The following is a 25,123-nucleotide window of genomic DNA, read 5'->3' as shown; positions in this document are numbered from 1 at the left end:
TGTTAGCCCAGCAGAAACCCATCTCAAGCCATTCTTACTGTGCTGGTGAGCTAAATCAGTGCATGGAGAAGTTTAGGAAAGTCGCAGAGCTGGTGTGAGCTAAGCCATGGAAATGCCTATCTTGGGGGTGGAAGAAGGGGAAGACCCTTTCACGTAGCAGCAAACTGTTAGGTCAAATTAATCCGTCACATGTAACTTCACCTTCTGTTTTCTGTGGCTCAGGGCTATGCCCATATCCTGTCTTTCAGCCTACTTTTTGTATGAAGTATCATAGAATGGTAAATGAAATGTAAACTTACCCAGTCTGACAATACTCTGCAGACATAACCCTGGGCCCCATAACATGGCTCCAGCAGGATCCAGTCTCTGAAACACCATGATAATAAAGGCACTGCTGTCTGTTTCCTTTCCTTTTGTGTCTCACAGATTGACCAAAAGCAGTTTGACAAAATCTTGGAACTGATAGAAAGTGGGAAGAAAGAAGGCGCTAAGCTGGAATGTGGGGGTCTTGCCATTGAAGACAGAGGCCTGTTTATAAAACCCACTGTGTTTTCAGAGGTCACTGACAACATGCGCATCGCCAAAGAAGAGGTACAGTACAAGCCACCTGAACCTTTAGACGCATTTATCACTATAAATGACAAAGCTCTAGAAAAGAGACAGTGCCATGGTTTGAAGTGAAAACCTGAGAGAAGAGTTATTTCAGTCTACAATGTCCTAAAAACTACCTAGTGATGAAATCTGTGCATCTGCAAAGTGGGCTTTAATCTGGGGGCTGAGGGTGGGAGTAACAAATGTGGCAGAAGGAGGACAGCACAATGGGCAAAAACACTGTCAAAATGTTTTAGTAGTTTTTTTATCTCCTTGTGCAATTAATGGGGTGTCTGTTTGCCAGCACTTTCTAATGCTTTTCTGCTTTCTCCTGTTTTGTTTGGTTTTTCAAAAGGGAAGTAGCCCTGTGAGTTTGTTCACCATACAGTAACAAACCCAGATATGAACACAGTAGATAATGCTGTCCTAAAGCATTTGGGTCTCATTTCAGGAGAATTTGATATAATGCTAAATATGAGCACATGCCTTACCTAGATATAGCTGCTATAAATGCTGCTTCTGAATAGCAAATAGTGGTGACGGGGGGGTTTCTGAAAGAATCGTTGACGTGAAAGAAATAACTGAAACTGTTGCAGGCTGGAGCCTGAAATTCTGTCGTCTTTGCCCCATAGTTTGACAGGTTTTTGAGACAGAGCTGGGCTCTCCTACTCTAAGCAGGCTGATGTTTGTGCATGCCATGTGCTCTTAGAGACTGCCTTCTAAGTAGACTTGAAACTGCTCAGTTGTGGTACCTGCTGATTCAGAGTCCAGGATGATGTGGGTTCTTGCTCCACCATCTTGTAAAAAAGAGTTGCTGTATTGCAAAAAGGTGGGACCAGAATGCTGGGACCTAAAGCTGGTGAGGAGGGAAGGAATGACCCTGCTATATTGCTATCAAAGAACTTTTCCCAAGTAGTGTTAGCATCTGAAATAATCCCAGATTCTGTTCTCGTGCTGAAATCCCCTAAGGCTGACTATTTTTTTCCGATATGAAAATATGGCCAAAGCCAGCAAAGTGCAGATCTAATACTCTGGCTTTCATTATTCATATGGAGAAAAATTGAACAAGCCGCATGTGATTAGATCCTGTGATGGTTCCTTTGAAATATAGTTAATCTACTTTTCATCATGTTCCTCAATGGAAAATAAGTAGTTGCCAAAGTCCAACTGGCACTTGTATTTTACAGTTTAGCCCAGTGCTTTTTATGGGGCTGCTGACTGTTCACTCCTGGCAAAATGTTTAGATGTCTCAGATCTGCCACAGAATCTCTAAGGAACCTGGGAAAGATATCCGTCAGTCTGGGCATGAGTTACATTCTAAAAATAGAGGGGAATAAGAGCTGAAAATCCCATGACAGGCCTTTTTTTAATGAACTGTCTCCAAATCCCAAGTCATGATTCATGAGGCTTATCCAGTTTCATTCATTTGCAGTTTTGTTGGAAATGCATGCTCTTACTTTGCCTAGGAGCAAGACTACAGTTAAGTACCTGGACCTTCCAAAATGAAGGAATTTAGAAACATCTGCATAAGCCTAAAGGCCAGGCAGATTCCTGAGTGTGGCACTCAAGGTGGCACAAGTGAGACTGTATCTCAGATTCAGCAGGGGATTATTGCCCTGGAAGACCATGCAGGCCAGAAAAGTGCCCTGCCCTTGGTATTGGGCTTGACGAGAGACTCTATGCCAGAAATCACGAAGTACTATGTTTGTAGGCTGCCTTTATGCTGGCAGTCCAGGATGCCAAGTTTGTGGTGAAACACATACACAGTAAATGCACTGAATGCAAATAAACTGCATACACTTGCAAAAGCAAAGCTAAAGCTGAGGAAGAAAACTTACAATATCTGAAATATGCTAATTAGTTTGAGTATACTCTACTACTGAGTCCAAAAAGAGAATGACTTGTAAATGTAGAAGGAGTGAATCATTTGAAACTTCTCCAAATCTAACTCTGCTCATTTTGATTGTTATAGATGACTCTTCACATGTAGATTACAAAACCTATATAATCTGAAGGAAACCTGTTAGTTGCTGGATCTTTGCATTTATGTTAATACTACAGAATATCACTGTACTTCCTTTGAACCCAGTTTCATTCCCAAGAGATTCCCAGGTAATTCCCAAGAGATTCTACCAGTGAGTTCTGGAGGATGTTAGGATTGTTCTGACATTTCAGATGTCATATCCAAACAGAGCTTTTGATTCTGATTACTTCAAAATTACCATGAGTAGCAAAGACTTTCCTGTACTAATGTTTAATTGAAATGTGTAGATTTTTGGGCCAGTTCAGCCAATTATGAAGTTCAAGAGTGTAGAAGAGGTCATAAGAAGAGCCAACAATACTGAGTATGGACTCACGGCTGCAGTGTTCACAAAGAATCTGGACAGAGCATTAACATTAGCTTCTGCATTGCAGTCAGGAACTGTCTGGTAAGCAGTGCGTGACCTGAGTGCGAGCTGGGATTGTGCGTGTTTGCTGGGAGGGGAAGAGGGATGTGTAATTTGGAAACCTGTATAAATGCTGGAGGCCAGATGCATTAGTAGTCTGTTCAATTCTTGATATTCTGCTCAGAAGCAACATTCATTCATCAAAATCAGGTGGTGAGAAGACAGCCAGACAGTCTGAAGAGAAATGGACTGTTCATTCAGTTAGTGCAGTTCTTCATGTGGAAAATTCTGAAGTTATAGGGGGCTGTAGTAAGTTTCACTACACATGATGCCCTCCAAAATCCTGTGTTTAGAAAAATGCAATTCTGATGATCTTTAGGTAGCATCAGATGGGGTCTTAGACCTTGCACAAATCAGTATGGGCAGTAGATGGCATCACATCACTGTCTGAAAGACAGGTAGATATTTTTGCTCACAAACCATATTTTATATTAGAATCATTTTAAAGACAAGAATGGAATCCTGATTTTTTTCCACTGAAGACAGGAATTTGATCTGATTCGGATGCATACAGAGGATCAGTTTTAAGAGTTGGCACCAGAAAAACCTGTCTCTTCAGATAATATTTACATAAAAATAGGATATTGGGCTTTGAAGGATATATGTGCTGTATGCATCTGAAGGTGCAGTCCTACTGCATCAAGCCACACCTGGCTTGCTTCAGTCATTTGGTCTCACCAAAATGCTGAGGATGTGTCTGCACTAACTCCCTCCACCCAGTGTCTATAGAAGCAGGGCTAGCATTTCAGGTTTTACTGCCACACAGGTCTAATGCAGTCCAACTCTTTTTGTCTTCCTGCAAGCGGAAGGTGGGGCCTGCTCATGAGTGTTTAGATGACCTTCTGGTGAACATAGACATTTCAGAATCTGTTTCATTAAACTAGGGAATAGGTTGGACTTTCAGTTATTTTTAAGTATGACTCTGAACGTAGCATTAATTCCAGCTCAAGCATGAATGACTTGGCCATTAGGGATTGAGAAGTGAGACAGGAGTCAGATTCTGAACATCACTCAAATGTTTTTCCTTTCTATAGCAAAATAAGATTTTAATGCTAAAATCTAATTTCTCAAGTGAATGAACTGTATAAAGGAAAAAATGACTGATATCAGCCTTTTTTAGTATTTTTGTTTTTGTCATCTTCTTTCTTTTTCTTGGTGTTGAATTGTCTTTTACAATTGATGTTTTCATTATAGGATCAACTGTTACAATGCGCTCTATGCACAGGCTCCTTTTGGTGGCTTTAAAATGTCAGGCAATGGCAGAGAACTGTAAGTTTGCTCAGTATTTTGTTTATATGTGCATGATAAGTGCAATAACAGTTGTGACTTGGTGAGAATATTGTTGGATTTGCTTTTAAACCATCAGGCTTGCAACTCGCTGCACAGAGAGGTGTTAGGGCATTCAGTGCAGTACAGCATGGATGTAAAGCACAGGTTTGAGAACATGAGCAGTACCTTCAGGAGTCCTCCATCTACTTTATAAACTCTTAAATACCCGCAGTTCAATCAATTCCATTTGCAAGCATTTTTCCTTCATTGAATTTTCAGATCAAGGGAGAGGTGTGACACCCCAGCCTGGGGCCGCTTATATCCACCTCAAACCTCCTCCATCTTTATATCCCGATAGCTGCGTCTCACTTGACAGCTCTATCATTGCCCCTAGCTGGATCTCTTACGACCTCTGACTTTCTCGAGCTGGAGCTAGAACAACAAGGAACAATCTCCAAGATTGTTCTTCCTCCCATCTTCCAAGTTTGCTATAAGTTAGAGAAGGACTCTCCAGCCCTCTTCCCTGGCCTGATCTGTTGCAGCATGGCCACCAGACATTCCAGCTTTAGCTAGTTAGTTACTAATGCAGATAATTTTAAAATGAGGTCACCCTATAAGCTAGAGGAAGAGTTGAGAAATAGACTTAAATCTTAATTTTCTTCTTGTACAGCAGAGAGGCAGGTTTTATTACACAATTGGGAAGACTCTTCAGAGGAATCTAATGCACCTCTTCTTTCACAAGCAGATGTATTTCCAGGAGCAGTTTCCAGGAGCTCTTCTGGTGTATCTGTGGGCTGCTTTGAGACATTCCGATGCCTCACATGCTAAGCACAGCAAACGAATGAATCCTCAAAAGGGATACACATATTGAGACCTTATGCTTTACTTTGCCTGATTGCCTGGCTAATTAAAGGATGTCAGGGGTTTATCCCTTGGGCAAGGCGTGGGAATGGTGCCAGTTCCCACCAGCTAAGACATAATGCAGTGATTCGGTCTGACATCCCTTTGCATTTTTGGAGCAATGCAATTTTCTAGGCTGAATAATAAAGCCCACTGTGCCCTCCTGACATGTGGTATCTTGTAGACAGAAACTCACTTCCTATGAAGGAGTAACTAAAATTACTGTTTAATCACCGATAACTATATTCATGTGGATGCTTCTTCTACAAGATCTCACAACAGTGCTCAGTTTTCACTGGGCTGGGAGCCATGAAGTATCATCTTGGGGTTACTGTGACCAGAAGCATTCAATGTTTCCTTTACAATAGGCGGGGTGTATTAGTGTATGTATGTATATGCGTGTACATAGTGATAATTAGACATGGTGGGCCGAACTGATTGCTGGTGTACATTAGTTCAGATCTGATTTTAAATGGCCTGATATTGTTTACAGCAGCTGTTGATCTGCGACTAAGTTGCACTTGTGTAGAAACCTCTTATCTTAGGGAAGTATGTATTAATAAGCTACAACTGTTTGTCCCTTTCCTTCCTCTCCCTTCTTTTGCAGGGGTGAATATGCTTTGGCAGAATATACCGAAGTGAAAACAGTCACCATTAAACTCTCCCAGAAGAGTCCATGAAAGCAGAAGGCCTAAAAATGCTGACACTCTGAATGTGACACATGGGGGACGTGTTCAGAGCAAGGGGGAGGGGAGGGGTAGGAAGGAAAATGGAAACAGCACTTGTTTTGGAGAAACACCTTACTTTATTCCTCTAGAAACACTGAATCTACTGGACTCCATTTTGTCAACTGGCTCTTCAAAAGCTGATTTCACTGACCCTACTGGCAGCATAGCACACACTTGTGCTATGCAAGTCCCTGGTGCCTATCTGTCTGCTACCTGTGATTAAAATACTGGTCACGGTGTTTTCAGGACATCTGCTTTTCAGACTGTGTCCCTGAAAGACTTGGACATCAATGGCATGTTAGAGTGACTTCTGGTACCATTAGTATGGATTGTTAAACACCTTCAGAGGCACATGGATTTCACTTGGCATAAATGGACTTGAGTGGTAGGGCCAATATAACTGAAGTTGACAGAGTTTGTGTGAAGACTGCAATCAGAGTTTTAGATGGGAGTGTAAGCTTTCATGGAAGGATCTGTAAAGCAATTCTGCTTGAAAGAGCTATCTTGGTCTCTCTAAAGATACATGCATCCCCCATATTGGTGATATTCTAGCCCTGAATGAGGTTTATGGGAGTTTCTTAGACAACTGCTTTGGGGCCAGTATTTCACCCAGCATAGCTAGACTTTACAGTGTCCTTTGAACTAGATGTTTTGGTGTACATGCATACACGTGCTGCAAATGCAAGTTACTGACTTGCTAGCCCCTCTCCTTCCAAATGAGTCACAATGGTATCTCAAAGCTTCACTGTAGCACTTTCTGCAAGAGGATTTTGCACTGTACTTACCGTGATGACACAGAATTGAATGCTAAGCATGTAGCATGGTAGATACTCATGGAAAACATCCAGGGCACAAAGACCCAAGCCAAACCTCCTTCTGATCTGGGGGGAGGGAGCAAAAGAGCTGCAAGAAGCTGTCTTGCTCTCTCTTTCTCTGTCATTTTCAGACTGTGTGGACATCTCGCCATTTTTGAGCCAGAGCTAATTATGTGAGTAAAACTCGCATAACAACTCAAAAAGTTATCCTCACTGCTTCTTTCTCCCTTATGAATGTAGCTTAGAATAGATTTCTGGAAGTTCAGTACGAAAAGGCAGGTGCTGCCAAGCACATACTGAATGCTAAAGATGTGGGTGTACAAATGAGTTACCATGGAATAAGCTATGGCTGGACTTAGGTGTCAGCAGCTCTGCAGTAATTGTCCCTGTGAGTGCTGTCATCTTGTGGCAAGCACAGAGTAGCTGAATCTTCACTGAGGAATAAACTACCTTGAATTCCCTCTTGTTTACAGTGGTATAAGCATGCACACAAAGAGGATCCATGGAGCAGCTGTCACACTAAGTTCATGCTTTAGTATATCCTGCAGTAACTTCTTTGCATGCCCAGACATTACTTACTTTGGGCTTAATGAAAAGCCACATGCTGTCTTCGTTCGTGTGTTCGCTACTTCACCTGCCCCTTATCCTCTACTGAAGAACCACTGGCAAACCTATGGGAAGCTCCATGTCCATGTGGGCTGTAAGTAGGTGGAAGTTAGTGGTGTCAGCTGGTTAGGAACTTCAGCTGATCCCATTGGGTTAGTCCTCTAAGAGCAAACTGATGCACGTTCCTTAGTGAATATCTACAGATCTCTATGGAGCACTGGTAAAGATCACTGCCAGGAGTTTTCCAGATGTCAGGGCTTGAAGCAGGAATGCAGGTCTAGTCTCTGTTCTCTGAAGCAAGCAGGGATTTAACCAGTAACTTCCTTTGATCAGAGATGTACCCAGTCAGTACAAGTGCTATTGCATGTGTGGACCTTTTTTGGAGAGGGAAGGAAGGTGGGTGGTGATGAGTAAGGAGAACATCTGCATGGGCCTAAACTTCCTTATTAGTTAGTGAACATTGAAATTGCACTTCAACACTGCTTAATTTCTCAAATGACATACCTCCAACAGTTGTGTGTAACTAAGTGCCTGTCCTCCCACGGATATGTGAGACAGGGCTTCCACAGGTAAATCTCCCCATCCAGTGAAGAAAATGTCCTCCCTACCCCATGAAAGGCCAAATGGGTAAATTGTAAATAAGTTTCTATTTTTGTAATACACTTAGAGTGCAAACATCTTCTCAGACAAACGTTTTACTTTTGCCTAGTTGATGGTTTTCTAGGGCTGCAGTCAGACAATAGGGAGGTGAGGCAAATAGTAAAAGGCTGGTTATTTTGATGTAGCTTCTATATTCATTTTTGATAAACAGCAGTTGAAATTGAAATCATCTGGAACTCTTAAAATCCTAGTATTCTGCCTTTATATGTATAATGTATATTTCACCTCTTTTTTTTTCCCTATCAAGTTTAAAAAAAGTCAATGTATCTCTTATTGTATAAATCAGGGTTTGACTCTACACACTGAATTTTCTAAGTTATATAACACTAGACACTAACTTTAAAGTAACCCCTTAGAGGGTATATATTCTTTCATTGCACAGTAAGGCTTTCATATGAAATACTACTTTTTTAAGAAAAGAACTATATTTATAAATTAGGATACAGTTAATCTAATGTATTTTTATAGTTAAAGGTACATGGAAATGCTATGTTTAAACCTCATGTATATATTTAGAATACATGTATCTTTTTGTAATAGTTCGCTTGTTCCTAATAAATGTTTAACTTTGTGGTATAGTTTCTATATGCTATATTCCGATATTGCCCAGGAAGGATGATATGGGGGGGGGGGGGGACACACTTCTACTGACTTTACTCCTTTGAACAGAGAAGTAACTGTAATCCTTTTTTGTGTACACTGATTAGCGCCTTAAGAAAATTCTGGCCCCTCTAATGCAAGTTTTAAGACCCCTTCCAGCAGCATGCTACTTCCACTCAACTCAGTCCTCCTGTCCCTGCTTTTCATTTCATCTCTGAATTTGGCCCATTGTGTCAACAAAAGCGAACACTGGAAAGGGTTAAGGTCTCATGCTTCTAAAACAAAATGGCCCTGTATTGCTCTAGTTGCAGGGGGCTCTTCTCAGAACAGCGCTCTGTCTGTTCCCCTCGGTTCAGCGACCCAGCAGGATTCCCCAAACAGGAACGTGCCCTGGGCTCACAAGGAGCGGTGTAACTTCAAGGTACCTTTTACATGTGGCAGGACTGAATGTAGAGTGTGTTCGTCCGTCTGTGTATGTGGGGATTCAGCATCTCGCTGGGGGCCTGGGAAGGAATCTGAACTTGAATTCACTTCTGCATTTTGTGAAGAATATCCTATTTTAAAAAAGGCAAGGGAAGTAAAGTGCTGAAGTGTGGTCAGTGCTCTACAAATAAAAGCTGGATCGTGTGTTTGTTCGCTTATCATTAAGCAGTTTTCTTTGTAAGCTGTGTCATTTCCAGTAAGCGAGGTGGGGGAGGCGAGCAGAGTTGCAGCTGGCAGGGGCAAGCACAGCTTCTTCCAGTTCTAAGAGGATGGATCCTTTTCCCCTTCTGGGGTGAGCCTGAAAGGGAAGACTTCGAAGGGGCCGGGGACCACACTGCCAGATGAGGCTTCCTGCCTTGGTCTGGCTTGCTAAACCCCGAGAGACACATCCATCACTCGGCATGACTCTGCTCCACCCTTTCCCATTCCTATCTGATTTCCCTCCTCTGCTGTGCGGACGGGGAGCAAGATACCGATATCGCTGTCTTTTGCCCAGCATTCTCTCTTTGCATCTGGTATGTGTGTGCGAGAAAAACACAAATACCTGTCAGCTCCCTACCTAGGCTAAGCCAACCCCCTTGAGTTTTTCCTGCACTTGCAAATGGCATCGCTCAGAAGCTGTGACACTGGACATCAGAAGGGTGAAGGCTGGGGATGCAAAGAAATGATCATGAGTGCCATAATTGATGGAGGCGTAAGCCAGGGAGCCTGGGATTAAATTTAAGGGAAAAAAAGGTTTTTAGCTTGACTGTCTGGAGAAATTCCTGTTCGGGGAAATTACAGTGTTTATCGAAGTAAAGACAAAACCAAGTGGTTAGTGGTTTTTGAAACAATTGGGCTGCAAAGGCTGTAAGAAAGGTCTGGATAAGAGCCAGGCTGTGAGGCATAAAAGACAGCAGTCTGGACAGAAGGGGTAAACAGTGCCAAATGGGTAACAAGGGTGCCAAACGGGCTGCAGCTAAAAGCGGGGTTCATGGGCACTTGAACCCAAGTGAAAGCACCGACAAAGACCCACGAATCTCCACAATCACAGCACAGAAACACCCTAGGACAAACCTCAGACTGCGGGAGCTAGTCAGGCGATGGGTATGGCTTTTCCTATGCTCAAGCAATCATTGAAGACCCATTTCTTGTGTGGGGCCAGGGAAGAAAAAAGCTGCATAGGTAACATAAGGAATCATCATGAACAGTGAAATAAAAGGCATGCGAAAACGGTGCTCTCGTAGCAGGTCCAATGGGTGGGGAAGAAAAGCCGTATCAGACTTGGGAGAGTTTCCTGGTAACAGGGGATGAAGGGGTATGTGATGGGGAAAGACGGGACCAGCGCCAGCACGCCAGCCGCGGCGCAGGAAGAGCATAACGCCGGCCGAAGAAAGGGGGCAACCTTGCTTTGTTTTTTTCCAAGAAAGAGGCGGCTTATTCCAGGAACTGGGAGAGGAGCAGCTTTCACAGGAACAATCTCGGATTAACTCTGTTGACGCTAGGGCCAGGCCTCTGCGAGGAGCAGGCGCAGACACAGAGATCAGGAGGGGCGCTGAGGCAGCGCAAGCGTGGCCCACGATTCGGGGGGCTGCTGCGACCGCGACGCCATCCAAGGAACTCGCTGCAGATGAAGAAGATGGTCCTACTTCACCCAGATGGACCCTTTCTAGGGGAAATAAACAAAAAACCCTAAAACCCCCAAATGGCGTGAGTCCCGCCCGGAGAAGGCGGCTCGCTGAGGGATGAGGCGTCCTGGCGGGGCAGGGAGCCCCGCGGGGAGGCGGCCCGCTCCCGCCCGGCGCCGGCACAAGATGGAGCCCCTCGCCCTGGCCAGGCCCGCGCGGAGGCCTCTGGGACGGCGGCGGCCGAGGCGCGGCCGCGGCGGGGCCCGCGGGCGGGCCCTGACCCCGCGCCGCCGCCGGGCCCGGTGGCGGAGGAGGCGCCGCCGCGCTTCTGCCCCGCTCCCTTTTCCTTCCTCCCTCCGCCTCCCGCGCCGCAGAGCGAGGCGGGCGGGCGGCCGGCGCCGGAGGAGGAGGAGGCGGCGGCGGCGGCGCGGGGACCCCGCCGGCAGGAGGTAGCGCGGCCGGCACCTGCCCCGCGCCGGGGCTGCGCCGAGGGGGGCGCGGGCTGCGCCGGGCGGGCTGCTGGGGGGGGGGGACACACAAAAAGGGTTTAAAAATAGAAAAAAGCGAAAAGTTTAGGCAGAACTTTGTGGGGGGCGGGGGGAGCGTGCCCGGGGCGGGCGGCTGAGGGGGCTGCCGCGGGGATGGGGGGGCGCCGAGCCGGTTAGGAGCCGTTACCCCGTCCCGAGCGCCGGCGGGGGGAAAGGAAACGCTTGAGAGGAGCCGTAAGGAAAAAGAAAGAAAAGACCAAAAAAAAAAAAAAACTTCCTTTTATGTAAGAGCGGCCCGAGCGCGCTGCGGGAACGCGGCCGTTTGGGCCGTTTGTAACGCGCGCGCCGTCGCCGCTGCCCGCGGAGCAGGGCCTCCCTCCTCCTTCCTCCTCTTCCTCCTCCTCCTCCTCCTCCTGCTGCTGCCTCCCCGGTCCCCCACGCCCCACACGGGCTGCCCGGCGTGGCGAGCCCCGCGCTGGGGTTCCTCTCTGCCCCGTCGCAGCTCGCAGGGGCCTTGTGCCGCCCGTTTAGCCGAGGGGAAGAGCACGGATAACCCGAAGGGACCTTGGGCAGCGGGGTGCGAGCGATGAGGTTTCTGCGCCCGCTTTCCGCACTCGGTAGGGCGGGATGCCTCACTTCGCCTTCCCTCTCCGCCTTAGCCGCGTGCGGAGATGGGAGCTGTGCTTTGCCGCCTCTCTGCAGCTTTTCCGCGCGGAGCTTTGGGCTCCTGAAACCCCTGATCTGCTGCACAGGTCAGATTTGCATAGCCGTTCAGCGGGGAGGTCCCCGGCGAGGGACCGGTTGCAGTCACGCAGTTACGAAATGGATCGCTTCGGCGTCCAGGTGTGGCTCCCCCGTGCCCCTCTCGGGGGCCGTGGATGAGCCCACGGGCCGTTGGCACCCGCGGTGGTGTCATCCGCCTTCCTTGACGCGTGACGTTGCCCTGTGCGTCTAACGCAGCTCCTAACGCTGAGTGGACTTCTCAAGAAAGAGTAGGTGGTTTGAGCAAAGAACTTGTTTCTGGAGAGTTCCCCTGACCTGGGAGGTGACCTCGGGTAAGCTGTGGCATGTCCGGGTGCCTCACTGCGCTTGCAGCAAGTCTGGCTTGGCTGGAGGAGCCGAGAGGAAGATCTCAAGATGGTGCAGACGTGGTCGGATATGCTGGGGAGCACGTGCTGGGGACACAGAGAGCCAGCTTGGGTCCAACTGTCCTTTTTTTGTTTGCTTTCGTGATGACCTTACCTGCAGAGCCCCCAGGCAGTGTGCGTGTCCCCATCACCGCGGGTCCCGCCAGGGCCTGGGCTGCCCACGCTGCTCGCCCGGATGGCCTGCGGTTGAGGGGGACTAGCCAAGGAATAACAGGAGCCTTGACTGAGCTCTGGGAAGTGCTCCCCAATGAACGACACTTCCCATGGAAAATATCTTCGTTAGCAAGCAGACATTAACTTCTCTAGATGTTAGCTAAAAGCCGTCAATAATAGAGTCTCAGGAGAGAAACTGGGAATAAGTGAAATAGGATGTAAATCAGCATTGGGATGTATTCCTCCTTGGTCCCACTCCTTCCGAAGGAGCTTCTGCCCAGCCCGTAGGCTCCCAAGTAGTACTCTTTTTCTAGGAGTTCTCTATCCCAAAATCAAACTAAAACATGGTGTTTGCAAGTGTTACAGTGAGCTCCTGGTGTTGGTAGCTTTGGGTAAGAGCACTTTAGGGATGTCTTCTGTTGTCTGTACAAAGGCAGTGAAATACAGAAGTGCAGAGGCAGTGCTCCTTGCAGGGACGCTCTGAGGCAATAATACATTTATGGTTAAGGCATTTAGCGTGCTAGTCGCAGCGAAAGGGAACTGAATATCAAAGTCGCTGCATTATTTTTCCTGAAAGTTTTTTCCTTTCACTATATATGAGTGTCAGCCTGGGGAGTAAGCTGGGTAGAAATCCAGAAATGGGGAGTGTTTTCGAACCTCTGCGGTGCATACTGACCCCAGTCCGGTATTTCCCCCCCAGTTGCTGCAAGTGCACTCAGCATGCCGCAGCCGTACCGCGAGGGGATGCCACGCAAAACCCAGCATCTGCCAAAAAGAGCTATTCTGTTGGTCTTTGCATGGGGACGCAGTCATTCTTACGGTATCTGCTTAGTGCATTTATAGTGAGGGCGCAGAGGTGGCAGCTGCTCGGCCCTGGGAACGTCACGTCCCCCCCGGTATCTGAGTGAACGGGGCAGCTTCTGGGTGGTGCAAGTGGCACGGTGGCAATCTCATCCATGCTCAGAAGGGTTACAGCCCCCCGAGCTCCTCTCTGGCACCTGCACGCGGTCCGGCACGCGAGGGCTGCCCTGAGAGATGAACCGCCGCTGCCGTTATCTGCAGCAGGGAGGGAGGGAGGGAGGGATGCTCTGCTGCCGGCGTGCAGCGGGAGCTGCAGCCGTCCCACCGAGGAGGAGGCTTTTGGCTGTGAGGTGCGTGTGAAAGTGCTTGCACAGAGCCTGGTCCGGGCATCTCAGGCTGTGTTACTTGCAGTACCCAAAGCGTTTTTCCCACTTTTGAAAAGCACCAAAGAACCAAACAGCAGCTTCCCCCAGCTGCCGTCGTGCAGGAGAGAGGGCTGCTCCATGCACGAGGTATGTGATTCGGTTCCTGCTGCTGGCCACCACGGCACAGGGGTCATCAGAAACTGAATTTTGCTGTACCTGCACCCAAAACTCAGATGTTTGCCTAGAAACTACTGATGTAGCATTGGGCAATTTGGTAACATCGTCAGCTCCTTGTTAAACCCCTATTTAATGAGGAGAGAGCAGGAGGCTGCCTCGAGCATGGTGGTGCATGGGTGTATTTTTATCCTCTCCTTGCTCTTTGATCCCAGCCCGAGAGACCAGCTCTGTTCAGGCAGGGTTAGCGATATACTTGGGTCTTGCTGGCCCACATGGGTCTGTGCACTTGGCTGAATTAGAGCCAAACTAACTCCAGTCAAAACTGCAGCATCACAACACCAGCCACGGGAAAGTCTAACAAGAACCAGAGGTGAGGGGCATCGTGTCAGGCTTGAGAGGCCTTTACAGACTGAAACTGAAAGCAGAAAATGAGGGAACAGGGATGCCAGTTGGGCACACACTGCAAATTCACCCGTAGTCTTAACCTCTGTGGAAGACGCATTAAAAGACAGAAAGTTAGAAGTGTGCAGCTTTAAAGCAGTAAGAGCTTGGAAATGCCACGGGAGATTGAGCTCTTCAGTCTTCTGCTGCCTCTTATGCAAGGCAGTTTAAGAGAAGGCAACCTTTAAGAGCACCTAAGGGTCCGATGTGCCTCCCTGCCCACATTTGAAGGAGCCTGCTGTTTTTTTAGTATTAGAGTTCTCTGAAGTGACTGGGCAAAGGGGAAAGAAGCTTGTGTGTTCCTCCAGCTCTGTTTTCTTTCTGTAGAGGATTGTCTCAGTAACCACATCAGTATTTTTCAGTTTCTCACAGTAGAGTCTTACAAGAGTCACAGTTGTCTCTGTGAATGGGGAAGATTTTGAGGTTGCATTTAGGATTTTTCCAGCTGCATTGCATCGTTTCAGTGCTCTGAATTTACACTAGCTTGTGGAGAATCTGAAACTGCAGCTGTGACCCCTGCCCACCCCCTCAGACCAAAGACTCAGCAGCTTTGGCTGAGAAAAATTGGGAACATTATCTTTCCTATAGTGGAGACGTTGTTAGACTCCTCTGTTAATTCACGTTATGCTCTTAACAAAGCTATTATATAACTAATTGTATTTATATTTGCATAAGATGATGGGTGCGTTTCTCCAAAGTAATATCTAGACAACTGTGTTCGTAAGTGCAGAGGAATAAGCCTCTTGCAATTTGTGTACCAGAAGCATTGATTCGTTTTGTTGTTTATTTTTATACAGGGACATAGTGTTTCTTTGGGATGGTGTTTACCAGCAGCGGCCCTGTTCTGCACTTACTTGACGGAGGTCGTTCAGCTTTGACAACACTATTCACTTTGAAGTGCTGCAGAAAGTTTGCTCGTTGAACCTTCACAACTACAACGCAGAATGTACTGGTGTGTGGGAACGGAGGAAGCCGCTGTTTGCAGAGCGAGCAACATGGATCCACAAAATGGTAAATGGAACAATTTCTTTCCTGGTAGGATTGGGAGCAGAAGTTTTTAAGGGAGTTTTTTAGGTAGCCAGCTTCTGCTGAGTTTCAGTGAAATTCGAATATGTGAAAGGTCTTTGAATGATCTGAATGCTAATCTTTGAAAATCTATGAGATGTAACAAGCAATTTTACTTGCAAGGAGAATGACGTTGAACTATTCAGGAGGTAAGAATAGCAATCCTCTGAAGAACAATTTTCTCTGAAAAGCTACAGATTTAGTCAGTATATGTAACATACCAGTTCCTAAATATGTTTTGCAAGATCCATACTTTTTGAGCATGTGAATGCAAATATGTTCCCAGCCACTGATGCAGTGTGTATTCAGGGTATGAAAGCTGCTAAAATCAGAGCATCATTTTGCAGACTGAACAGAGACTAACCTACTCCAGTTTTACTGTCAGCTTTGATTGAGTTGCAGTGATTTATTGTTAGTATGGATTAGGAGATCTGCATTTATATAATACTACAAATCTGTAGGTAGAAATTTCCCTTTCAAATGGATATATGCTTCAAGTTGTTTTCTGTTCATTTTTTTTTCTGAAGAGCCAGATTATTTTTGGATGGTTGTTAGCACTGAAATCCTCAGCTCCTGTGCGCTCCTGAATCTCACTGAGTCAAAACCCAGTTATGTCTCTGCATCAAGAAATGGCCTTCTGCTTATTGTATAACGGAGTTCCCCCCTTGCAACAAACAGTTCATTAGGAGGCAGCATCTGCGTTTTATGTGTGGGATGAAGGTGTGTTTGACGCTCTGTAGTGAGTAAGCAGGCTTCAGTGCAAGCTAATGTTTTTGCAGCCTTATTTCGGATTTTATCAGCAACTATGAAGCAAAACCTGTTATTTTATTCAGAGGCCTTCTCATCTTATTCAAAGACGTTTCTCACCAGCTTCACAGGGAGCTCTGGGAACTCTTTCCTTTCTCCGTATGTATTCTGCTTATTCCGTGATACTGATCTATTGTTTTTCGCTTTTGTTAATTAGCATTTTATCTTTCTGTAGTGGGCAGGAGCATTTGGTTATTAAATATCTTTAAAAATGCTGAATTCTATCTTCTGAGTTTCTCTCAGGAAGAAATTATCTTCACTTGAATACTAAGCTATAAACTGTGAGAAGAATTTTAACCTGCACTAATGACTAGCAAGTGTTAAGTGTAATAGTGATTTGACAAGTTTTTCTCAGTGTTTAAAGATACAGTAAATAAACAAATTAGTTCATGAGTAAGTAAGGAAGAAAGAAGGAAAAAAGGTATAAAACCGTATTTTCTACATCACAAGTTCAGATTTTCTTCTGAGGACTTTCTTACGTTTTTCTGTTATGTAAATGTATTCAGTTAAACCGGTTAACCGGAGGCATACAAAACTTATTGGTATAATCTTCTATATGTACATGTATGGGTTAGTTTTATATGATAAACGGCTTTGGAAGCCTGACAAAGTGGTCTGAGGAGAGCTTAAGATCTAGTGCTACCCTAGTGGATTTGCTCTTTATAAGCATACTGTACATGTTTAAACTCATTTTTGTTTTGGGATTGTTTAATTCCTGCCAGGAGTAATTGGCGTTAGCTAGTTGGTCCACTCCCAAAGTTAGCTGGTCCTTGCTCTGCCTTTGGATCCCGTTACACAACTCAGCTGCGGGAATGCGGTGAGTCATTCAGCCACCACATCTGACCCTATTTACACGCCGTTATTGACGGTCTAGGTGCAGCCTCCTGCTTCCTTTTGCTGGCCGATGCAGTGCAGGGAGGATGCGCACCTGGTGCCTTGGTCCTTTGAGAGCCTTAAAATCTCAGAGCTTTTTTTTCTTGTCAGCTATACGTTTGGCCAGATCTTCATGTGGAGGATGTGTTCACGGCTCCCTAGTGAGCAAACATACAGTATGGCACCTTCCCGTGCCTGCTTGCTGCTCCTCTGCTGCATCGCTCATCTGCACGGGATCTCGGCTGCGTTGCAGCAGGCGCTTGCTCGCCCTGGGTGTCAGTGAGCTGCCGTGCAGTGCCGGACCGTGCGGAGCCCGCTGCGATGCTGCCGGCTCGACTCGCCGGTGCTGGCTGAGCATCGCGTGGCTGGGCTTTGGGTGCAGTCAGCATCTCCGTCACCTCCTCAAACCCTGCTTGCCCGCTCCCAGGTTTGTTCCCGGTGTGCTAATTAGTAGAAAAAAATCTCATTCCATGTGCGAAGCGAGCAGGGATATGGGGGAGGCTGCAGTCTCTCGTGAAGCAGGGTTATTTTAAACCTGGTTAAAGAGCTCTGCGAAATATAATGGAGGTGACGCAGTATGATTCTTGTGGGAAATAAGACAGAAGCCTGAAGATATCACCACGTGAACGTCTAGAACTTGATAGAGATTTATCTCCTTTCTAGTGGTTGGTTTGTTTCTTTGACTCTTACAAAATTTTCCAGCTGAGAGTTAATTCTCGTACGAGTTTCTAGGAGACAGTTCAGCAGAGATGCAGAAGAGCCATCGTCGTCTCCTGAAATGCAAGAATACTTCTGTTAGGCAGCTTTATCTCTCTCTTGATAAGAATTGTATTCCAAGTCCCAGAGCGTTCGTGTGCCCGTTGCATGCGTCTCCGAGGTGGATTTGGGCTCTCTTGCGAACGCACCAGAGGTATCTCTTCTCTCCTCCTAAAGCTAGAAATGAGTATTGAAAAGGTGTGTTATATAGCAATGTATATAATATTACATCATTAGGGGCAGTGATGCCAACAGTAGTTCTTTCAAATTTTGTCACAGCTTCACAGGTATTACCCGAATGAACCTTCACAACTTCTTCTGAGGCGAGTGTGTTGTAAGCTGGCCACTTCCAGCTGTACGGAGAAGCAGAGAGACATGTACAGTGTGAGTGGAAGAGGACGTAGATGTTGAAACTAGAGGGCAAACGAGTAGCCAGAACCTAATGACCTGTCCTGGCATTTCGAGCAGACCAGTGCAAAAGTGCCGTGGGGACTCTGCAGCTCACAGGACTTTATTTTCTGTGAGAGAAGCAGCCCACGACGGTGGTGACTCCGCGAGCCTGGCGGCTGGGCCACGGCTCGGGACGGGCAGGCTGCTGCCTGCGCTGCTGCTCAGTGAATCGCGGCGGAGTCGCCAGGGCGAGCAATGCCGTAATCCCCCCTTCCCTGGGCAAAAGGGTCCTTTTAAGCAGAGGCACTGCTCGGGAGCGAATGCTGTTTCTTATGGGAAGCTTCACAAGTGGTTAAGGGGCGACAGTTTCGGTTAGCTAGCAGCAAGGAAGGTCACGTTTGGAACGGCCCCTTTAGTGGCACAGGGCTCAGCGCATCCAGCGTCGTGCCCCGCTGGCGTGGAGGTGCTGCGTTTGCAAACGTGGCCCAGGGCTGTAAGCAGAGGGCCCCAAAATTTCGCTGGTCCTGCCCTTGCTCTCTGTTTCGTGCTCACCAGGCAACCCGAGCTGACCAGGCTGTCAGTCTGGCTACATGTGAAATCCACTTAAAAAATAAAAGTCTGCAGGAAGAGCCTGACTTCTTCATAGCAGTGGAAGTAGGCAGAGCGCACCTCTTGCTGGGTGTGCACGTACATGGCCTCCAGATTAGATCTTTGCTGTTACTTCTTCATACGTCTGCACGGTTGATTTTGTTGCCTTAAATGCAAAGGGCAGGAACTTGCTTGTGTTACTGTGAATATTTTTGCTTATAAATTTTTTCTCTGCTGAAGAGAGGAGGAAGGGAAAATCGGTGTTTGCAGCACCACTGCTGCAAACCTCTGTTTCTCATGAGAGCCTCATGGAAACCTTAAAGTCTACGTCAGCTGCGTGCATGGGGTTACAGGCAGCAGCTAGATCGTGGGGCACTTGGACTTAGTCCCAGTTGTGGCATGATGCACCATGTAACACGGAAAAAGGTGCTTGCGCTCTGTCCTGCTTTTTTCCATCTGCACAGTGGAGGCAGTAGTACAACCCTGCGTCTGCCGAGACAGCGTTGCTGTGGGGAGAGTAAGGAGAACATCTGGAAAGCGGTCGGAGCGTGTGTAACGCTGGAGACCTGCTAAGCGTGTTGGTTGCCTGAAGTGCTGTATAATCAGGCTAAATGAGCCTTGAAGGTTTTCTGCTTTTCATCCCGTTTGTTAATCTGAGAGTTAGTTTGAGTCCAGGCAGTGAATTGAAACTATCCCTGCAAGCAAAAAGAAGAAAGAACAAACGCCCCCCCCCCCCCAAAAAAGCTGTTTTATATGAATTAGTCTTAGTCTGTATGCCCTCCAGAAAGAGGAGGAGGAAATGCTAGGCAGAAATAGGAAGTACACTAGCAGAGCAGTAATAGGTTTGTATTTTTAAACCTATTTAAATACACACTTTATACAGAAGTGGTGAAATCTCACATGGGGCCAAAAGCTAATGGAGAAGGCCAGTCTGCACCAGCAAATGCGTGTGGTTGAGGCTGCTCTCCGGTGCAGGCTCTGGGGCACGGCTGCATGCTGCACCATCTCGCTGAGCTGAGCCGAGATCTCCTAAGGGGGCAACGAATGCCGCAGCATGTAAAATTAGGTGCCTAATATAAGACACTGAAGTGATTTTCAGAATATGGGTGCTGTGCACTGTTCTTCAGAATATACCCTTAGAAGATGTCTTTTATGTTTCAAAATTCAGGCATCTGAAAGAACCATTTGCTTTTGGAAACTGGCTGTTGTCCACGCGGGAAGTGATTGAGGAAGGGTGTACGGACGAGCTGAATTAGCTCGCCTGCATGCCTGATAAGGCACATGGGTGCTGCACCTCGCTGGGGTCAGAGGGACACAGAGGTGCACTTAGGTCTCAGCTATAAAGCAGGGAGTGCAGGGACTAGGAAGGACCTAGAGGCCACAGGAATAGGGGAGGTGGAGGAGAGCACGCAGCCACTTTCAGAGAGAAATCAAATCCCAGTTCACTTCTAGGAGCACTGCTAATTGGGCAGAGGGCAAACCTCAAACCTGGTGTGATTTACAGCCAGTTATTGATTATAATTATCGATCCTTATCTGGGCTATACTTGTCTTTATCTGCCACTCTACAGCTTTATTTTTCCCCCAAAGGCTAAAATATTGGTTGTGTGTTACAGTAAAACATAACTTGTGACCGCTGTTATCAAGAAGCCTATAAAAATCAAAGATAAGGTGATAAGGGAAGTAAAGAAAATCGTTTGCACATAGAACTGTGCACAAAGACTCCTTGGCTACTTTACTGCTGTGATTACGGAGCCGTTCTCAGAGGCGAGGACTGGCACTGGTCAGAGTCGGAGCAGTGCCCTCAGCTTCAGTGGGAAAAAGCAATTGATAGCGTTCACATGGACGCAGTCTTTACTAGGCCTCTAATTGATTTATTGTTTTGTCAGTGATGTTGCAGGTCATTTTATACTTGCATTTAAAAAAAGTGCTATAAACTCATTTTTCATCCTCTCCAAAGCCTCTGGGGGCCTTATCCAAAACCCATTAAAGTCTTTGCGCTGGCGTGACAGGCTTTGGACCCGGTCTTTGGGGAGCATTAGGACATTAAGTCTGCGGTTGGTTTGTTTTTCATTTCTCAGATCGATAAAGAGGCTGCCGGGGCTCTGCTTTGCAGAAAGCAGCTAGTTTGGAGGAAATGTTTGCATTGCAGATGAGGGGTGGGGGTGCGTTTTTATGCCATCCAGCTGTCAGCCTGCTATATAGGTGAAGACCGTCCCTTAGCAGGTTCCACCTTGGGTTTACATTGCTTTAGGCTAATATTAATTCCTTTCCTGAAACAGAGTCTGTGCGTTCATTAGTGGGTCGGCAGTTGCTTGTTTGCGTGATTATGTATAACCCCCGCAGCGGCTTGTAGGTATTTATATAGGATACTCATAGTTTCACAACAAAAGCACGTCCGTGCTTTGAGTCCGTGTGTCACTCTAACTTAAAGGGAGGACTGACTGTCTTTAAGTATGTAAAAATAGCAATGTTTAGTAATATTTTGGAGGTTATGCTGCAGTTTTTGCAAATGCCCGAGCCCTGCTAGGATGATAATTAGCCATCCCATGCACGTCTGAAGAGAAGGTGAAGCCCCGTGATGTTTCTGTAGGTTATCTGTTTTCTGCAGGGACGTGTGTACCTGCCAGCGGAGGTGTTGGTAGGCAGGACAGCCTTCCCCAGCCTCAGCTCCCCTGGCACAGGCACGTGTAAAAGGGACGTGCTGATCCGGGCTGATGGGCAGGTTAACGCTGTGCCACCCGGGGCGATGGGAAGGGGTCAGTGAGCTGCCGGAGGGCTGGCGAAAGGAGCAGGGAGCCAGGGGTCGGAGCTGGAGGAGTGACTTAATTTAATTCTTAATAGTCAATAAGCAGCTTGCAAGCAGAAGGGTTCACATTTCAGATATGACTGGGGAAAACTCAGTCCCAGGCTGTCCACAGCGCCTTTGCTGTGCAGAGCTGAAAATCATGGAAAAATAACGAATCAAAGCAGTGATTCAAGCAAGAAGTCTGGATAAATTTAGCTCAAATATTCTTGGTATTTTTGTGGTCACTGTGGAAATTACGTCACTGCTTGTTTTAATGATCAGAATATCACTTGGAAACTGCCGTGGCTATCCCGAGAAATGCTCAGAAGGAAAACTTTAAAAAGCATACATGTCTGGAATAACAGCTTCTGCATTTAGGTGGTTTGGAGGGTCTTTGTTTTATTCCCATCTTTTATTCCCATCTACAGGTTATTGCTGCTTTATTGAAAAGCCGCAAGGTTTAGAGCTGATACGTTCTGCAGTGCAATTATCCACCTCATATTAAAATTCTGTCTAGTGAGTAAGATTCAGAAGGAGTGCTGGTAATTGCTTAAGACAAGACCTCCTCCAGAATCTGCCTGCCTTTCTGTTTTGCACATCAAAGAGCCTTTGAAAAAGCTTTTGTTTTTGCATTAAACAGGAACATTCTTTTTTTTTTAAAAGTAATGGGCAGGATCCCTTCTCAGATCTCAAATGTAGCTTTAAAAAAAAAAAAAAAAAAGTCTAGCTCCTTAAGTCAGCTTGTAATCGTAGTCGCAATTCTCCACTGCCTTGCACCTGGGAGCTTTTGCACCTTGACAGGATGGCAATAAAAGCTATGAAATCAAAAACCTTCATTGTCGTTTGCGGAGGATAGTAATTTGCACAGATTGGATCAGGTTCTCCCATGCACTGGGTTTGAATTCATCATACGTTGTTGGTAAGAGGATGAAAAATGCTTTTGCTGATGTTGCCCTCTGTAGCTCAGAGCAGCCACGTAAAAAACCTATGGGCTGCAGCTGGTCCACGGCATGTGCCTTGATCTGAGCATAGCATCCTTCTAGGCAGCAGCCTTGTCCCTTGAAATCGGTGCTGCCTTAACCAGAATTTGGGAAGGTGGAGGGGAGTTTTTTCCCCATTCCCCCTCTCTGTGAGCGCAGGCATTTCTGCCACTCGTAGGTTTTATCACAAGCTGTGGAAGGGTTTTGGGTTTTTTTGTAGCCCCCATTAAACCTTTGGCAGCACGTCGCTTTGCAGGCTGACTCAGGCCCAGCGCTGCCTGCCTTGGCTGCAGCAGAGGCCTTTTTATGGTGCTTTCTTTTGTTCCAAACCCAGCTGCTAAGGTAATCTGCCCTCCGTGATACTCTTTCCCGGAAAGCTGCGTCTCCGAGGGTCTGCTCCTGCTTGCCTGGAAGCTGGTGGAGATGCTCGCACGGAGCTCGGTAGGAGCTGGATCCAAGCCTCCGCTTCTAGACTGCTTTTTTTCTTTTGCAGAGCATCACTTGCATACCTTTTTCCTGCTGCTCTTCCCAGCTCTGCCGCTGCCAAGCGGCCTGTGCAATTCCCTCGATGCCAGCCCTAGCCCCTATCCTGGCTGCATTTTCTTTTGCTGTGTGCAGCACTTACAGATAAACTAATCTAGAGCTGCTATTGTCTTGGTGATAAATAAGACCTGTGGGTCAGCGCCCTGCTGTTGCCCTCCTAGACCTCGCGCAAGGCCTCTTTGGAAGGAGCTGGCTTGTCCGCTGCTGCTGCGCTCTCTGCAAGACTCTTCCAGAGCCTCATTTCTCCAAAGCTTTCAACTCTCTTCTAATTGGCAGCTGAAATGCGTTCATACCCTGCTCATAAATAGCTCTTGTCCCTCCCTGATGTCTCCCTCTGCATGTGTTTAAAAGCAGTAGTCCCATCGCTATCCAGCCTTCATTTTTCCAGGCTAAGCGAGCCAAGTGCTTTTCAACTGTGCTCTTGCAATTAGATGTTTGTTTCTTTGAGTCATCTTCTCCGGCCGCTCCAGATTCTCTTAAACTCCCTTGAACGTGATAAACCCCAGTTACCCAAGGTATTCTAAATGCCTTTTTAATGTTATTTCGCCTTTTTCCCTTGTCCCTGGCCAGTCTTTCTGACTCTCCAAAATCTCTGTATATCCAGGATCCATAAGACACCTGCAGAGACCTCAGGCCTTTCCTCCCCTTGCACACACGCAGCTTCGCTTGCGATCCCTGCGGACTCGCCATGCACAGCTAGGGGCACAGATCTCTGCTCCTCTCTAAATCCATGTCTAAGGAGGAAGCAGCATAAGGGGGCTGGCCGTGACTTGGTGCTTTGAAAGTGTGAATAGTTAATATCCCCTTTTTGAGAAGAATATTGAGAAAATGATTTGTTTGAAAGGGGGAAAAAAAAGCATGGAAATTTTTCTCTTCTGGTGAAAGCCTGAACATTAGGGAAACTGAGAAGTTTCAAAAGAAACAAAAGTCATCTGTGAAAATTTATTTTATGAAGTTTCAAATGGAAATCCAATCTTGACTGGATTTCATGGTTAAAATACTTGATTCACTTGGACAGGAATAGACTCACTAGAGACACCTTCCACGATTTACTCGGTCTCTCTTTGCAGCCATGCCTCGAAAGGGACATGAAGAAAATCCACAAGTATAACCATGCTTGTGCGTGCTTAATGTATATCTTCCAATTTAAAAATTGGAAAGCAAGAGTGGCATAGCTGGCCTTGCATACGAAAGCATATTTCTGAGTGATTCAGGCTGTAGGATTGGAACCAAATCGCTGAGGCCAAAAGACCAAAATAGAAACTTTCACTTAGCGCTGAGTCATTTGTATTTTCAATACAGCAATTGGCTCTTTGGCTGTTTACAGCTCTCTTTTTCCTAAATCCCTGCCCCTCAGGAGTGGACCGTGTTGTGGCCAGCAATGCTTTGAGTGCTCCTAAAGTTAGAGAGGACTCATGCACATGGGGCTGTTTTGGCCTGACACTTGCCCTGAGCTCAGAGGGCTGAACCCTCACCCTAACCGCTGAGGGCCCAATGCCTTTCAGCGAAGTACCAAGCTTCCCTACTGCTTTTTCTTGCTTGCCGGGTTGCTATCCCGTACCGCGGCCCACGCTTCCTCTCGCGGTTGGCGGAGAGCTGCTGCAAGCCGGCTGCGACTCCGCCAGCGCGTGCGGATCCGCCGCAGCTTCTGCCTTGCTGCTGCAGCCTGCTTCCCCTCCGGCGGAGGGCAGGGGGGCCGAGCGGGACCCGTCCGTCCCTGCGGCAGACGAGTGACCGTGCCGAGATGCCAGTCTGCGTCCAGCGTACGGGAGGAGAGGGAGGAGGAGGAGGTCGTCAGCGCGGGAGGAAGGGGCACATGGCCTCCATTAATTTTATGCGTCTTCTTTTTCAGCAAAGTAGGAACAACAATTTTGGTTTCATTTGAACTCCTTGGACAAAACGACTGATTCCGGAGTCCCGGGGGCCTGGGAGGCATGTGCACAAGCGCAGGAGCCTGCTCAGACCTGGCAGTGCTTTTCTGCCCCGGCTCAGCACTGGCTGGGACGGACCAAGGCTTATTGTATAAATGTAGAGCTTAAGCTAAAGCTTTCTGAG

General features: G+C 46.9%; 2 protein-coding genes across 4 annotated transcripts in view; both read left to right on the top strand.

Moving 5' to 3' along the window:
• The window catches only part of ALDH1A3 (aldehyde dehydrogenase 1 family member A3), a 39,772-nt gene extending 30,512 nt beyond the window's left edge, over nucleotides 1–9,260 (top strand). Inside the window, exons 10-13 of the mRNA XM_026121745.2 lie at nucleotides 427–591; nucleotides 2,863–3,020; nucleotides 4,233–4,307; nucleotides 5,815–9,260. Of these exons, the coding sequence (XP_025977530.1) occupies nucleotides 427–591; nucleotides 2,863–3,020; nucleotides 4,233–4,307; nucleotides 5,815–5,887 (471 nt within the window). The 3' untranslated portion in view covers nucleotides 5,888–9,260. The remainder of the gene's footprint in view (nucleotides 1–426; nucleotides 592–2,862; nucleotides 3,021–4,232; nucleotides 4,308–5,814) is intronic.
• Nucleotides 9,261–10,881: 1,621 nt separating this feature from the next.
• Nucleotides 10,882–25,123, top strand: part of LRRK1 (leucine rich repeat kinase 1) — a 78,962-nt gene continuing 64,720 nt past the window's right edge. For 2 of the 3 annotated variants that reach the window (XM_064517889.1, XM_064517891.1), the window contains exons 1-2: nucleotides 10,883–11,155; nucleotides 15,077–15,290. In XM_064517889.1, the coding sequence (XP_064373959.1) occupies nucleotides 15,224–15,290 (67 nt within the window). In that variant the 5' untranslated portion in view covers nucleotides 10,883–11,155; nucleotides 15,077–15,223. Of the gene's footprint in view, nucleotides 11,156–15,076; nucleotides 15,291–25,123 lie in introns of all 3 variants that reach the window. The other variant, XM_064517890.1, reaches the window with a different exon arrangement.

This window comes from Dromaius novaehollandiae, chromosome 10 (genome assembly GCF_036370855.1).
Source record: "Dromaius novaehollandiae isolate bDroNov1 chromosome 10, bDroNov1.hap1, whole genome shotgun sequence".
Taxonomy (NCBI): Eukaryota; Metazoa; Chordata; class Aves; order Casuariiformes; family Dromaiidae; genus Dromaius; species Dromaius novaehollandiae.
The sequence above is the reverse complement of the archived record's forward strand: the minus strand, read 5'-3'. Positions and strand labels throughout refer to the sequence as shown.